General features: G+C 31.0%; 2 protein-coding genes across 2 annotated transcripts; both read left to right on the top strand.

Annotated features, from left to right (window-relative positions):
- Positions 1-816: 816 nt before the first annotated feature.
- Positions 817-5,642, top strand: LOC107410786 (phosphoinositide phospholipase C 4-like). The gene is made up of 9 exons (XM_048467780.2): positions 817-1,388; positions 2,265-2,461; positions 2,780-2,915; positions 3,006-3,254; positions 3,357-3,589; positions 3,704-3,821; positions 4,514-4,666; positions 4,753-4,839; positions 5,191-5,642. The coding sequence occupies exons 1-9, from the start codon at positions 1,062-1,064 to the stop codon at positions 5,482-5,484; spliced, it is 1,794 nt and encodes a 597-aa protein (XP_048323737.2). The 5' UTR covers positions 817-1,061; the 3' UTR covers positions 5,485-5,642.
- A 1,327-nt stretch (positions 5,643-6,969) lies between these two features.
- On the top strand, positions 6,970-10,614 carry LOC107410802 (phosphoinositide phospholipase C 2). Its single transcript, XM_016018281.4, has 9 exons — positions 6,970-7,362; positions 7,631-7,827; positions 7,941-8,076; positions 8,244-8,450; positions 8,541-8,734; positions 8,923-9,040; positions 9,602-9,745; positions 9,850-9,936; positions 10,098-10,614. Exons 1-9 carry the CDS (start codon positions 6,985-6,987, stop codon positions 10,395-10,397), a joined length of 1,761 nt encoding a protein of 586 aa, XP_015873767.3. The 5' UTR covers positions 6,970-6,984; the 3' UTR covers positions 10,398-10,614.
- Positions 10,615-16,922: the final 6,308 nt, after the last annotated feature.

The raw sequence follows: 16,922 nt of genomic DNA, 5'->3' as shown, positions 1-16,922 counted from the left end.
TTATAATAATAGGCTAATTACTTTTTTTATGATCGTAATCTCTAGAAGGCCCCTTCCAATATTTACTATTCTCTTTATTTTCCTTTCTACAAAAACAAAAAACAAAAATAGAAAGGAAAAGAAAAAAGAAAAGAAAAGAAATGGTATATATATTCTTCTTCTTTAGCCTCTAGGGATGACCCTTTTTTTTTTTTTCCTCCTACTATCTACTTAATTAGTTTTATTTATTTATTTTTTAAAAGACATGTGCCTCTCATTACAGTATGAACAAATTGATCACTACAGACCACCGCGTATCGTCATTTTCATTTATATAATGTTAGTCGTAATATAACAAATCCATAACTGAATCTGATTAACAACAATATTGACTTTTTTTTTTTTATAATTTTATTCCACCATCTATTTCCACGTTTGTTGAGATTTTGTATTAATAACTGGAAACATCTTTGGTTTATGTGAGGTTGAAAATATATAGAATTTTCACCAGCTCAGCTGGGTCTCCTTCACTTCATTTTTTGCTCAATTTTTTATAAATTATTATTATTATTATTTTTGTTTTTTTTTTTATTTCTTCCAGAACGAAGACGTGTAAATAGTTCCATTATTATTCCATAATGAAAAAGAAATGACCAAGAAAATGTATCATAGTTTTCGAGACAGCTCGAAAACACTCTGATTGTACCGCGTACACAAATAAACAAAAAAAGAAAACACGATGAAGAATTATAAAATCATATAAATATATATTATAAAATATTATTATCATTAAAGTCGTTAAATTCCTACGTTAAGAATAATAATTAAAGTTAAACAAAACACATGAAGCGCCAACTAAAAGCTGCAGAGACACGGACACAGTCATATGTTTATATGTATTTATATAAATTCGTTTTGCATTCCACCAAATAAAATTTAAAGCCTGAAAAGCACTGACTCTTTTCATTTCTCAAGACATTGGAAAATCTCTCTCTCTCTCATCAGTTTTTTTTCTCTGGAAATAGTTTTGTTTTTTTTTTTGTGTGTGTGTTTTAGAGAGAAACAGAGAGAAAGAGTGGCAAATGGGTAGCTACCGGATGTGCGTGTGTTTCACGAGGAAGTACAGGATCACGGAGGCAGAACCACCTTTAGATGTGAAGGAGGCATTCAACAAGTACACGGATGGTGGGACCCACATGAACGCCGATCAGCTGCGGCGGTTCCTGGTGGAGGTCCAGAAGGAGGAGGGCGGCGGAGGAGGCGCGTCGCTTCCAGACGTCGAGCGGATCGTGGAGCAGGTTCTGCATAAGCGCCACCACATTGCCAAGTTCACAAGGCATTCTCTCACCCTCGATGACTTCCACCGTTACTTGTTCTCTGCGGATTTCAATCCCCCTATCAGAGATCAGGTTTGTGTTTTTCTTCTTTAATTGGTACTACTTAACTTTCCCAGAATCTATTTACTCACTCTGTTTTGAGCTCAGGCTCTGTTTGGTTGCTGAGACAATATTAGAAAATGGATAACAAAAATCGAGTCTTGGAACTGGTTTTTGTAATCATTTAGGATTTAGCTTTATGGGTAAGTTGATTTTCCCGTATTGGAAATAAGATCAGATTTGTTTGATTTGATTTGATTTCTTGGCTGCATGTGTCAGAAAAAGTGCCATCAAAGTTCTTGACTTGGTAGTTATACAATGTCAAACTTTTTTGTTGCCTTTTTAAGTGCAGTCCTGGACCTTTATGAGCTTTTTGTTTTTGGATCCAAATACAGAAACCAATTTTTCATATTGATGATAGATAGCTTGTAGCATCATCGAAATTTTCATAGTCAAACCTCATCAAGAGTAGTTGTTTAGGATGGTAAATTGAATTCGTTTGTCATCTACTATTCAATTGCATAGACCAACTCTGCTGCATATTGACATTTAGAGAAGTATTAACTTAATGAATTAGACAGCTTAAAAAATGAGAATGTTAAAAATTTTCAAATGTTTTTTTGTAGGATTTTACAACCTACAGGATCACAATATCTGCTTATGAAATTAACAAAATCACAACTACAGCTCGGTGTGTCAAATAATGCAATGCATATGGTTAAAGATTAATCTTGGCAGAAATTTGCTGGGGACATACCAGACGTATTGCGGAAAAAAAAAAACAAGAAAGGAAGGAAGGGAAACTGAAGCATTTACTTTTAAATTTTGCTTTATAAATGACCAAATGCCTTGAACTTATTTTATCATGAAGGCTGTTGGTGGTGTTTGACAGAATGTATTACATTGCAGGTTCATCAGGATATGACGGCTCCATTGTCGCATTATTTCATATACACCGGCCATAATTCATATCTGACAGGAAATCAACTCAGCAGTGACTGCAGTGATGTTCCAATCATAAAGGCACTGAAAAGAGGTGTAAGAGTAGTGGAGCTTGATATTTGGCCAAATTCTTCGAAAGACAATGTGCATGTTCTTCATGGAAGGTAGGCTATGTTTTAGCTTTGAACTTACAACTGTTGCACATATTTTTTCTTGACCTGCTTTTGATAAGGAATTTCGATTGATGCTTATGTATTCTATCTCTCTCTCTCTCTCTCTCTCTCTCTCTCTCTGTGTTTTCGACATTTATGAACCTCGCATGGGTTTCAAGTTAATCATACAGTGACATAATTATTGGAAATTGGACATTGATTTAATGCATACAACATATTTTTATTGTCAGTGAAGTTTCTATAAAAGGCTTAATACTTAACATTTCAGCCAGATATTTCAAAATTTTAAAAGTGTTTATTTGAATGTAGGACCCTGACAACTCCTGTGGAACTAATTAAATGCCTAAAATCCATTAAAGAACATGCTTTTTCTGCTTCTCCATACCCTGTAATCATAACCCTTGAAGACCACCTTACCCCAGATCTTCAAGCTAAAGTAGCTGAGGTAATTTCTCATTTCTAATGCAATTAATAAATCATTATTATTTCTCGAAATAACTAATTTTACTCCCAATGTTTTATTCATCTTTTTCAGATGATTGCTCAAACATTTGGGGATATCTTGTATTATCCTGAAGAGACTGAATGTCTGAAAGAGTTCCCATCACCAGAAGATATGAAATATCGAATTATTATTTCGACTAAACCTCCAAAGGAGTATCTTAAGGCTAAAACTATCAAAGAAACAGGTGCCAAATCAAAAAGGCGAAAAGATTCAGTTGAAGATGTATGGGGGTTGGAGCCAACAGAGCTTATAAATGAACAAGAAGCAGATGATGAATTGGTGTGTAGAGAAATGAGGTTTACTTCATAATAGTTGTTTCATTTATACCAAAAATCCTTCCCGCTTAGGTGATTAAAAGTTTTATTCTCTAATGGTTTGCAGAGTGATAGTGATACAAGTGAACAAAATCAGGACACTGAATATAACAACTGTGGTCTTGGAGGATGCCTACCAGGAGCTCCTGCTTACAAGCGTCTTATTGCTATTCATGCTGGAAAACCCAAAGGTGGTCTAAAGGAGGCACTAAAAATTGAAACTGATAAAGTTAGACGCCTAAGCTTAAGCGAACAACGACTTGAAAAGGCTACTATAAATCATGGAACAGATGTTGTTAGGTAAGTTTCTAGACACTTCTTCAGACAATGTATATGATGATAATTTTGCTTAACTTTTTAGTATTTGTTCAATTTTTTTGGTTCAACTTCTTATATAACTTGCAATGTTTACAGGTTCACCCAAAAGAATTTCTTAAGGATTTATCCTAAGGGCACTCGATTCGACTCTTCCAACTACAAGCCGTTAATTGGTTGGTCACATGGTGCTCAAATGGTTGCATTTAATATGCAGGTGATTCAATGCTCTTTTTAATTTTTTAAATAAGCTAAACGCAACATTCTTAATGCATCAAGGTCAGTCACTTTTTTTTTGGCCTGATGCGGCAAATAAGGAATTCTAAATTGCTAAGTTTTGCTTTCTTCTTAAGCAAATTATCGATACAAAGTGATTTATAGCTGCAATAGTGATATCAACATGATTATCCAAGTAATTTATTGTTTTTAGATACTCAAAATTGCATTTACATATTTTGCTCAGAAATCAGGAGTAACTTGTTTCTCATATATACATGCAAAAAGGTTTCTCTTCTCAAGAACTATATACTCTAAATTAGCATTCCTTACTGTCCTTTTATATAGAGAGAGATAGGAAAGAAAAGGAGTGTGCTCCAAATACACTTCTATTCTGAGAAATATCTAAAACAGTCAGACAAATTGACGAAGGTGAGGGAGGAAAACTGATGTAATTAAACTCTTGCAAGCATATAAATGAGAGAAGGCTGGGGAAAAGCAATAGCGATTACTGTACGTTAATAATCATTCAGCATAGTTTTGTTCACTTCAACAATGTTTTGTACCGTACTAGAACTTCACCTTCTGTGTTTTTCTCTGCATCATCATATTTATGACAAAAGATTGCTAATACATTGGAGTAGTTTCAAGTTGTAGATGCAACAAACCGACATTTCTCTGATTCAACTGCAGGGATATGGTAAATCTCTTTGGCTGATGCACGGGATGTTCAGAGCAAATGGGGGTTGTGGTTATGTGAAGAAGCCTGATTTTTTGATGAAAGAGGGTCCGGATAAACAGGTTTTTGATCCTAAAGCGAAACGTCCAGTGAAGAAGACTTTAAAGGTTAGCACCATGGTCATAAGATTACTACTTATCCCACTCCTATTCAGATAACTGTTCTTAAGACTCGTTTTGTTTAACTTCTACAGGTGAAAATTTATATGGGAGATGGATGGCATTTGGATTTTAAACACACTCACTTCGACTTATATTCGCCACCAGATTTCTACACTAGAGTAAGTATATTTTGAATTTGTTATCTTTAGCTCATTACCTTGTTTGCTTACTGATTTACCAAGTAATGCATAGAATTTAAGCTTTTAATGTGGTAGCACATATAACTATATATCCACATACATTATTGGATGCATGGAAACTACTTTCCACTTTAACACCCTTTGACAATTTTATTAAATAATTATCCCCTTACAAATCTGAAAATGCTTTTCATTTTCTTTCCCATGGATATGCCAAACACAAGAAATGAGAGATACAAACATAATTAGTCTGGCATATGGCAACAAAAAACATCAAAGCAACAGTAAATTAATATGAATACTTGTTTACGAGTTCCTTCTGTAATACAGGTGGGCATAGCAGGAGTGCCAGAAGATGAAAAAATGAAGAAAACGAAAAAAATAGAAGACGACTGGACGCCCGTTTGGGATGAAGAATTTACATTTCCACTGACTGTTCCAGAACTGGCTTTGCTTCGTATTGAGGTACACGAGTATGACATGTCCGAGAAGGATGATTTTGCTGGCCAGACTTGTTTGCCAGTTTCCGAGTTAAAGCAAGGCATTCGGGCAGTCCCACTCTTTAACCATAAAGGAGAGAAGTACAACTCAGCAAGGCTCCTTATGAGATTTGATTTTGTCTAAGTGTTATGGTTTTGTCTATGCATTTAGCTTACTTTCATGTTCCAGCTTCCACATTATGCCTCAACTCTTGCCTTGTAACGTAGTCATCTTTGTCGAAAACTAGAAAATATATTTTGTTATGGTAATTGCCAATAATGATAGAAGCCCATTTTTGCAAACCTCTTCTTTTTTTTTTTCTTTTTTTTTCTTTAAAAGAATGGTTATAGGTCTGGTTGCCAATAAACGCATGATTCTATTAGTCATTACTATGGAAATTAAAAGGTCACAGAGAGGAGCTTTCCCACTTCACTTATCATCTCTCACCAGCATCAAGATAACTGACAAAAAGGGAAAACAAACTGTAAATACAATTAATTAAGCTATATATAATTGAAATTTATACGCCTTCAAAGATTCAATTTTACATGCGAAAATCTGGGGGGAAAAAAATGTGATACACACATGTATATATATTAATATATATATATATATATATATATATATATATAAATGTATATAATATGCAATTGAATTGAAATTAATATTCTTTTTTCTTTTGTATTTTATAAATAACTCAATGTAGAGAAACAGTGAGATTTCGGGATGTCACACTCTTTTCCAAGAAAAAAGGAATAAACTTGAGCTAAGAACAATGTTTCTACTCTCTTAGTCGTATAGATGGGAAAGAAAAATATACACTACAGAATTGTTTATCAATATGTATGCTGGTCCAAATTCTATTCTTCGCATTCGGTCTATGCTTTCCCCCTTTTTTTTTTTTTTTTTTTGTTTTTTTCCATTACATTCTATGAACAGTTATTCTACGCTTATCAAATTTGTTAGACAAAATTTTAGTAAACAATTATGGAATTGGTTTTGACTCTATGATTGTAGGGTATGAATGATCTATCAACCATTTATCTACTGCTATATCATTATTTACCAAAATTTTAGGAAATAAATTTTACAAATAAGCCATGGTTATTGGTTACAAGCTCATCCAGAATTTTCTCTGAAAATAGAGAACATGGAGAATATTCAATGATCCATCCCTCAAGCCAGAAGGTGAAAGACTTATATAACTCTTTTTCCACGACTTCGGGTTTTTTAAGAATTTTTTGATACCCTAAGTGACATTGCATGGAACTAGCCAATTTCCATGGAGAAAAATATATATTATATGTATCTAGATTAACCTCCAATCATTTAATCAAATTCTTTAAAAACCCAAAACAGGGGCCTTTTTTTTTTTTTTTGGGTCTAACTGTACAATGAAAAAGCTTTTGCATAGGAGGATTTATACAGTAGCGTGATGATGTTTCTTACAATATTATTATACAAAAAAAAGAGTAAAAAAGAATATGGGTTTTGTTTCAGTTTTCCTTTAAAGTTTTGCATGAGCACAGATTCTCATCACTTTGCTTCACGTCATTCCTTAGCAAATTCTGAAACCCAATTCAAATTATATTCTCATTTTCCTTCGCCATATAAACAGAATCTGAAAAATAAAAACAACTATAAATGCAGAAACTGAAGGATTACATCTTTGCCTTCCCTCCCTACTCCGTAGCTATGAAAACAGAAAAAGAAAAAGAAAGAATGTCTGATGATCAGGCATTCAAGGTGTGTTTCTGTTTCAGGAGGATATTTAGGCTAAGGAAGTCTGAGCCACCAGAAGATGTGAAGGAGCTGTTTGCTAAGTACTCAGACAATGGGACAATGACCATTGAACATTTTTATAATTTCCTCAATGAGTTTCAAGGAGAAAAGGATGTTACCAAGGAAGAAGCTCAGAATAGAATGAATAGTCTCAAGCATATTTTTCAAAGAAAAGGCCTCCATCTAGATGCCTTCTTTAGATATCTCCTAGGTGATCAGAATCCTCCTCACATTTCAAAGGTAAATTATTATTATTATTTTTTTCCCAATGATAAATATTTATATTTTCTTTCTTTGTTTAATGTAGTCTATTCTTGCTCCAATTCATAAAGGCATGATTTTCTTACTTAATTTGGTCTTGCTATGTTCCCTTTGAAAGCTTTGCTCTAGTTTTGTGATTATGCAAATTTTTATTTCCTCTGTAACTCTTTACCACGTCAGTATATGTTTCTTGATAGCTATTTCAATGAGTTTTTTTTATTCAATGAGATGTGAATTTTGAATCCAGGTGCACCATGACATGTCTGCTCCATTAGCTCATTATTTCATGTTTACTGGCCACAACTCCTACTTAACAGGTAACCAACTTAACAGTGATAGTAGTGTTGTCCCTATCATAAAATCTCTGGAACGAGGCGTTAGAGTAATCGAATTGGATTTGTGGCCTAATCCTGCAAATGACGATGTGGACGTTCGACATGGAGGGTATGATCAAATATAGAATATACAACAAAAATCACACAAGAGGACCTACAATAACTCAATTTGTTTGAAAAAAGGTTCTACTGTAACTGATGCATTTCTTTTCAAATCTTTAGGACCATGACTAGTCCAGTGAAACTAGCGGATTGTTTAAGTGCCATCAAAGATCATGCCTTTAAAGCTTCAAAATACCCTGTTGTTATAACATTTGAAGACCACCTGCCTTCAAGTCTACAAAAAAAAGTGGCCAAGGTGACCATGTTAACCATTTATCTATGCTCAAAAACTTGGAATCTACCACCAAAAATCTTCACATGTTATTCACATTTACAAATGATGTATGCTTTTCTTTTCCTAGTTTTAAACAAAGTCTATTTGAACTACTATCTATAATGAAAGAAAGAAATATGTGTTTGTAGATGGTGATTAATACATTTGGGGACATGCTATACTGCCCTGAAGTAGAATTCATGATGGAATTCCCATCGCCTGAATCATTGAAGGAAAGGATTATGATTTCAACCAAACCACCAGAGAATCCTGTTTCCCAGAGAGTTAGAGAAAGACAAAGTTCCAAAGATTCCGCTAATGAAGAAAACTGGGAGGAACAGAATAATGGTTATGAGGTGCATATGGAAAAGAGTACATTTTGCTTATATGCTTAATGCGGCAGGACTAACCTAGTTAATTGTCCATGACCTACTTGCTTTGAGCAGGATCAGCAGGATGATAGGTATGACGATGAAGAAACTGCTGTTCTTGAATATAAGAAGTTAATAGCCATTCACGCAAGGAAGCCAAAAGGTAAATCAAATATGTGGGAGGTTACTCCTTTGCAATTGAGACGGCTTAGCTTGAGTGAGCAAGAACTTGAAACTGCCGCAAAAAATCATGGAACTGATATTGTTAGGTAATGGAACCAACAGATTCAAATATGGTCTATATTTCTCCTTTTATCCGCTCCCTTATTTGCAAAAGGTTTAAGTCTTCATATTTTGGTTCATCCATGCATATATTATTCAACAATTTATTGCTGATTTTCAAACATTGGCTTCAGACTTGTTTCTCAAAAGTAAATATATTTTGCTTTTGCTCTAGGTTTACTCAGAAGAATCTGCTGAGGATATACCCTAAAGGTTTACGTTTCGACTCCTCTAATTATGATCCTATGGTTGGATGGACTCATGGAGCACAAATGGTTGCATTTAATATGCAGGTTAGAGGCTTTTGGAATTTGCATAGCATTTTTCGATTTTTATGTTAAAGTGTGTGTTTACATTTAACAAGATATTCTTAGTAAAACCCACCTCTATGGTTTTTAAGTTTTCCAGGTCGATTGTAAGTTAACATGTTATTAAAGTCCTTTTTGTCAATTTAGGCTCATTGTTCATATGACAGTGTCAATAAACAGTTATTACAGGCTCTCAGTGCTAATGAATTATTTAATTCCCAGTTTCTTCTCTGACTTTATGGAGTTAAATTTACTGAAACCTTATATCAAGGAATGGTAGAAGGTGGTCCTGCTTCAAAAGGACCTTGATTTTCTACATCTCATAAAATAATTCTGCATTATGAGATTGAGTCCTCTGCTTATGCAACACATTCATGGATTCTGGTTTCCTTTTTTTCTGACTACTTTTGCTTAATTAACTTGGTACTTGATTCCATGACTTTCTAACACTGTCATCAATGGAAGTGTAGTTTATTTAGAACTTTGTTTCTGCCATGTAGCATATGTATGTCTTTGCTCTTCTAATGAGTTCTTTTGTTCACAAAGGGACATGGGAAATACCTAAGGATTATGGAAGGAATGTTCAGGGCCAACGGCGGCTGTGGTTATGTCAAAAAGCCTGACATTCTACTGAACAGTACTGAGGTTTTTAATCCTCATGTAAACTTACCAGTTCAAAAAAAACTAAAGGTATGAAAAAAGTCTTTAACCATACTCGCAAATCTATCCATTTTCCCTCCAAATTCAACTCATAATACAATTGCCTTGATTTAACTTTCTTCTTAAACAAACAGATAAAAGTATACATGGGTGAAGGATGGGATTCAGATTTTCGCCGCACGCACTTTGATCGATTTTCTCCACCAGACTTCTTCACAAAGGTATGTTGGCATAACTTCATTTCTTACCCAACAAAGGACTCACTCTACTCTATGTTGAAAGTCTTCTTGACAATTAAGTTACTTATGTTTTTGAGTATGACATGGTGTTATGAAATTGGCAGCAGAAACATATATAAAGTACTAATTATTTCATTTTGCAGGTTTCAATAGCTGGAGTCCCATCTGATATAAGATCACATAAAACAAAGACAATTGAGGACCAATGGATACCTGTATGGAACGAGGAATTTGAGTTCCCACTGTCAGTTCCAGAACTGGCTGTACTTCTGATTCAGGTCCTTGAATATGACACTTCAGGAAAACATGATTTTGGTGGGCAAATCTGTCTGCCTGTATCAGAGCTGAGAACTGGGATTCGAGCAGTCTCATTACATAATCGCAAGGGAGAGAAATATAGAAGTGTAAGGCTTCTTATGAGATTTGAATTTGTGAAAGTCTAAAATATCATTAATATTTCCATGTATATATATGCATATGTATATGTGAACTTTAATGAAATTTTATCCTGGTATATAAAAATGTGTGAACCATGAAGTTCCATTTCCTATGATTTTCACTTTTCAAAGGGAAATGAAAACAAGAAAGGCATATGCTGGGAAATTTGTATGTAGCATATCTGATTGATTATGATTTTAACCAGGACATGTTACTAGAGAACATATACTGGTCTGTGGGGTACTGTTGAAAGTGCTAAAAATGGTGAAAAAATGTCCTCAGAATCTGAAAGAAAGCAACTGTCAAAATTCATTGTTCTTTTTATCATGTTATATGATATGCTTTTCTGAGAACATACATGTGTTTGGTATTAAGAGAAACTAGTTTTGTTTTCGGAACTGTTTTCCAAAAGTTACAACCCTCTTAAAAAATTATTCATGGATTGTGACTAAATTCAGATTCCAAGGGCAGGATATAGAAATCCCTAAGGGATAGCATAGTGACAAAGCATTATTTCATTGGATTCCTCACATCTTAGTATTAAAAAAAAAAAAAAATTTGACAGGACTAGGAAGAAGCTGTCCAGCTTTGAAGAACAGCTGTGATTTGCTTTTAAAATATTTATCCGATTTCAAATCCTGGAGTTGTTTTGTTTTGTACAAAATCAGGGAGAGAATCATTGGGATAGTTTTTTCCATGGTGATAGTGATGGAAAAGCTAATAAACAATCAGCCATTTGATTGGAATAAATTTTAATAATGGTTGGTGGCTTGGCTTGCAACATTCCACTGCCATACAAAAAGAATTTCCAACACTCAGATTCTTAAAACCTCAATTCAGAATGCTCTTGGCTTCTATTTTCTTTCTTTCTTGCGGGGGTGGGAAATTACAATAAACCCTGAACTTTCACTCACTCACTCATATTTCAATAAGCCCAACTTGTTTTTAAGCAATTTTTCACCTGAAATTGCTCTCTCCCTAAGTATTATTTATTTATTTATTTATTTATTTATTAGAATTTTAAAAATTTTAATTAACTAGTATTCAGAAAAATTGCCTATAAAGACTATATATTTCTAATTATAATCTTTTTGTATCAAAACTAATATAAATTGAAAGATGACACCGGAGATAAATTGTTTTTATTCATTCTTAATAATCAGGCAATTCCAATACTTAGCCTTGCTCAAAAGAAAATTACAGAAAATAGCAAAAACAATATGCAAGGGTTATTTATTTTTATTTTTTTGATGAATAAGGGCAAGTTGACGTTGATATGTGGGTTATGGACCTCATATGTTATGTTGGGGGCTATGTTAAGATTCCATAGCCTGGGACCAAGTACATAATCCAATCATTGTTCATGGGAAAATCTTTTGTGACAAATGACCAAAGCATAATCCAATCATTATTTTCTGTTTTTGAAAAACATAATATTGTTCTCCAAAATACATCCAAAGTATTTTGCCATAAGCTTTTGAGTAAAATTATTAACTTTCTTTAACAAAGATAGATTCAGAATTTGAATTTCTCCACCTCGTTTAAAAGATAATACAACCACAAAACTTTAATTGAATTATTTTAAGTTTAGCCAATTAAAATGCTGAAAAATTTTGAGATTATTTGAATTGAACTTATTAAAATAGTTGAAACAGAACTGTTGCGTTAAAAATGGAATAATAGTAATTTAAACTAAAATCATGTATAAATTAAAAGTGTGAATTTTTTCTTGATAAAATACTTTAAGATGTATATTCGACAAAATATTAAAATGGCATGTCATTTACGAAAACTAGACAAAATATCAGATAGCGAACCCAAACTTTTTTTTTATTTTACTCATCCATAGCCGGACTATGTGCATTAAGTTTTTCTAAGCAAGATGTACAAATCTCAGGTTAGGAAGGTCCACGTGGACGGCGAGGATCGTGCCTAGGGTTAGGGCTCTGACAGATTGTGATTCTCAGTCTGTAACGTGTCTCCGATCTATGCAGTTTGGGGTGGTCCAGGTGGGCGGTGTGGATCGTGCTTAGGGTCTGGACCCACCGGCTCATAGTCCTTTTCGTTCTCTGTAAATAAAAAATAATAATAAAAAAAAGAGAGAAAAAATATATAATATAAGTGTTAAATAATTTTTGAGATTTTTTGGTTTTCGAAAAAAGGAATCTACATATAAAAAATGTTTATTTTAAATTTCATTATTCAGTAACATTTATGATTTATGATTTTTGGTTTCTTGTTTTCAGTTTTTCTCTAAATGCTTTAATATAATTATCTTATATTTAAATGATAATTAGACTTCTCTTCTCTTGTGCAATCTCTAGGAAATAATAAAGAGAAAAAAAAAATAGAATTATTAAAATAAAAACTATATATATATTTTTTGAATCCACAAACTCATAATCCACAAACCCTAAAATAAGATGCCTTTTGATAAATACTTTTCTTCTTACCAATATAAATAACTATCATAGTAGTATTATTGAAATATGTTTAATGTCTCAAACAAAAAAGAAAAGAATGAAAATCAAAAACATAAAAAAAAAATGATAATATATATACCAAATATCAACATTTCTATTTAATTATGATCCATATAGCCACTACATATGGATCTCTTATTTATTATTTAAAAAATTAAGACAAACACTTCATTTTCAGTTTATACTACAAAGTCTATAATGAAATTATGGAAAATAAATAAAAAAATACCTAATAGATATACGAAAATTGTTTCTCACTTAAATATATTTAATAAACTGAAATATTTTATTATTTAATTTAATAAATATTTCCCACCAAAGAATTTTTTTGGGAGGATGGAAATACACAAAGAATTTATTATTAAATATTAAATATTGCACTCTTGTTTTTTTTTTTTTTTTTTTTGGTAAAGAATATTGCACTCTTGTTGATTACATAAAATTAAAGTTCACTTTAATTGATATATTTTCAAACACTATCAAAAAATAGTGCATATATCAAAGTATTGTTTTTTAGTATTTCTCCTCCATAACAATAATAGAAGGAACTATATTTTAAACAAATAATAGAGGAAACTTTAAAAAAACAATAATAATAATAATTGAGGAAAGCGCGTTAAACAGCAATAAGAAATTAAGAACAACAATAATAATAGAGGAAATCGTAACGAACCAACAAAAGGAAAACCAGTGGATGACTTCAAGGGAAGAGTACTCTGCGGACCTTCAAAGTCAAAACTATTTAATTGCGGCTTTTCATTTCCTGTTTAGTAATAAAATCAATATAAATAATATAAAAATCAAAATCTATAAACAAAATACTATTATAATATATAAATATATTTTATTTAAATTTGCTAATTATTTTATAAAAAAAAATAACTATTATCAACATTACCAGCAGTAACAGCACTAATATCTTATATCTCTAATAAATATTAACAATACCAGGTTCGACATTGGTTTTTCATTTTCTGTTTAGTAGTATATATTAATTACAGATATTATAAAATATAGCAAATATATACACAATTAATTAATATGAATATAATACAAATTGGAGGAAAGGAAAAAAAGAACCAGAAGGTGTGGGAAGAGCAAAGCACAAGAGGGCAGGAGCTAAAAAGCAGATTATGAAGAACTGGGCTCCTGAACTCATCTTTGCTTGTTTCTTCGGAAAATTATGGGATTTTCTTATGGTGATGGTAGAGCCCTTAACTTACTCTATTTATACCAGATATAATATATTAATTAATGGACTTTTTTTTTTTTTTTTTGGGTCAAAATTAATGGACATTGAGAAGCTGATTATGGATTCATTATATTTATTAATGACGAACTAACTTTAATGCTGGTCAACTTAAATGCTGTTGTGGGAACCTTTTCTCCGGAGCAAATTTCTGATAGTTCTATAAACTGTACGATTCTTGAATATGGCTCTGCGGCCACCTCTTGAATTTGACCTGTTGCCATTATGGTTAATATAACCCGACTTTTCAGAAAAATAAATAAATAAATGAATAAAAATAAAAATTCAAAAAACACCAAACTTTAATGTTGGTCATGCATGTCAGTTGCTACATATGAATTTAGGATACTTTAAATAGATATATGTATATCATAAATGAATGCTTAAAAAATTTTCATGATCTAGTTTAAATATTTTATTTTATTTTTTATTTATTTTTTATTTTTTGTTTCTATTGAAACTAGTGTTATGACCAATTGATATATCGCATGCCCATGAGACTATCGGTCCAGGATATAAACCCCTCCTCCCTTTTAAATTAAAAATTTGTTGTAACATTTTAAAGTAATAAAAAAATATAAAGAAAAGAAGAAAGACTGGTGTGCTAAATTAATAATCTTATTGAATACATAAAAATCAAAATACATATAGAAGAACTTTTCATTTTACAACCTCTAATTTTTCCATTAGGCTTTTTCTCATGCTATGCCTCAAAAATCAATTGTCTTTTATTTAATATCTAAACCAAACTCAACCACCTCTTTAATTATTTTTTCAATGTATACACCACAATTGGCATCGGTACCAGGAAGAGTATATAAAACCACCCTAAACTCTCATTAAAGTTTCATTTTACTCCCAAACTATTTTTTTTTATTTTTTTTATTGCAATGTCCTAAACTTTGACATAATATCAATTTGCCTCTTTATTTATTTATTTAGGAATTTGCCAAAATTGATTGGATAATATTGAAATTGCTTACTTACATTTAATAAAAAGTTTCTGAATAATGTTGTTTTGATCAAATTTGAGAAAAAAATTTAGACATGATACTGGAAGTATATTGTTGTTGCTTTGTTTTTATAGCAACTTAGTTTTGCTTTGTTTGTTTAGCAACTTTGTTCAAAAAAGTTGTTTAATGTATATTTTATATTAATATAAGCAAGCAATTCCAATATAATTCAATCAATTTTGTTAAATTTTAACAAAAAAGATTTAGAGAGAGAGAGAGGGGGGGGGGGGGGGACAGAGAGAGAGAGAGAGAGAGAGAGAGAGAGAGAGAGTAAATTGACACTATGACTTGCAACAAAAAAGAAAAAATTGGGAGCAAATTGAAACTTTAGTAGAAGTTTAGGGTGGCCTTCTGTAATTTTCCCAATAATTTTTTATTTGACAATCTCTAATTTTATTAAGCTTTTTCTCATAATATGCATCTAAAATCAATTATCTTTTATTTAATAACTAAACCAAACTCAACCTCCTATCAATTATCTTTTATTTAATAACTAAACCAAACTCAACCTCCTCCTTAATTTTTTTTTTTTTTTAATGTCTATATGACCACAATTGGCAGGGGTATAGCTAGAAAAGCTAAGTATATATCTTTATGTTATCTAATATGCTAATTATTCTTTTGATTTAGGCAATTTGATTTATTGTATAGGGGAAAAAAAAAAGGGATTAAGGTAATTTTTTTATTGTAAAAATTTGATACTAGTCTATATTTATATACTATAATTATGTATTAATTGAGAAATGCCTATGTTATTATTCACAAAAGAAAAAAAAAATTTGTAAAGGCTTTTTAATTTTGTTATGTTATATTAAGTTTTTAATTTCTATGATTTATTAAGACTCGTACTAAAAAAACATTTTTACTCAAATTTATTGGATTTTTTAATCATTTTTTTATTTCAAAAATTGACAATTGAAAGTTCAATGCATAAGATCTCGTGGTTATTTGTTATTTATATATTTTAAAGGGTATATTTTGCAACTATTTAATAAGGGGATTGTACATATTATACCCTTAATTAAGGTTCAAAATTTAGATATTAATAAAAATATCAAGGGTTTTCAAAATATGAAAGTATTAATAAAAATATAGAATATTGATAAAACTTATAAAATTATAAAAATCGATGAAAATTTATTTTAAAAAAGAAAATTTTTTATCGAAACTTTAGGATTAGATTATTAATTAAATAATTATCAAATTGATTATAAAAATTATAAAAATATTGAACAAATATTATATTTTTCTTAATCAATTAATTAATAGTAACCATTAATTATCATAAATATACTATTATTAAATGCGAAAAAATACACATTTGATAAAGTGATTTATTAATTAAAATATATACAACAATTATTATAATCACATTATATTTTATAAATATTATTTCAATACCATAAAGAATTCTTAAATGATTAGAAATTATTTGTCTTTTCCACATTCTCATTTTAAGATATGAAATGTAAGAATTTTTTTAAGAATGTTGCATGTAACCAACAATATGAATCTCTAATAGCTAAATTTGTAAAAAATATATTTCATACATATTTTTCAATTTTTGTTTACTTTGTAATATTTATTCAAATATTAAATTTATTATTATAAAGCAAATATAATAGCGGGTAGGTAGACTTCCAACTGGTAATACTAATTTTCTCAAAGAATGTGATATGTAGACTTGTTTAGTGTAATTTTATACATTGTTTGTTCAATATGAATTTTTATTTTTCTTTGCTTGATTATTTTAAGGCAATTAAAAGTTAAAAAATATATACATCA

The sequence above is a fragment of the Ziziphus jujuba genome, chromosome 10, assembly GCF_031755915.1.
Source record: "Ziziphus jujuba cultivar Dongzao chromosome 10, ASM3175591v1".
Lineage (NCBI taxonomy): Eukaryota > Viridiplantae > Streptophyta > Magnoliopsida > Rosales > Rhamnaceae > Ziziphus > Ziziphus jujuba.
This window is presented reverse-complemented; position numbering and strand designations above follow the sequence as displayed.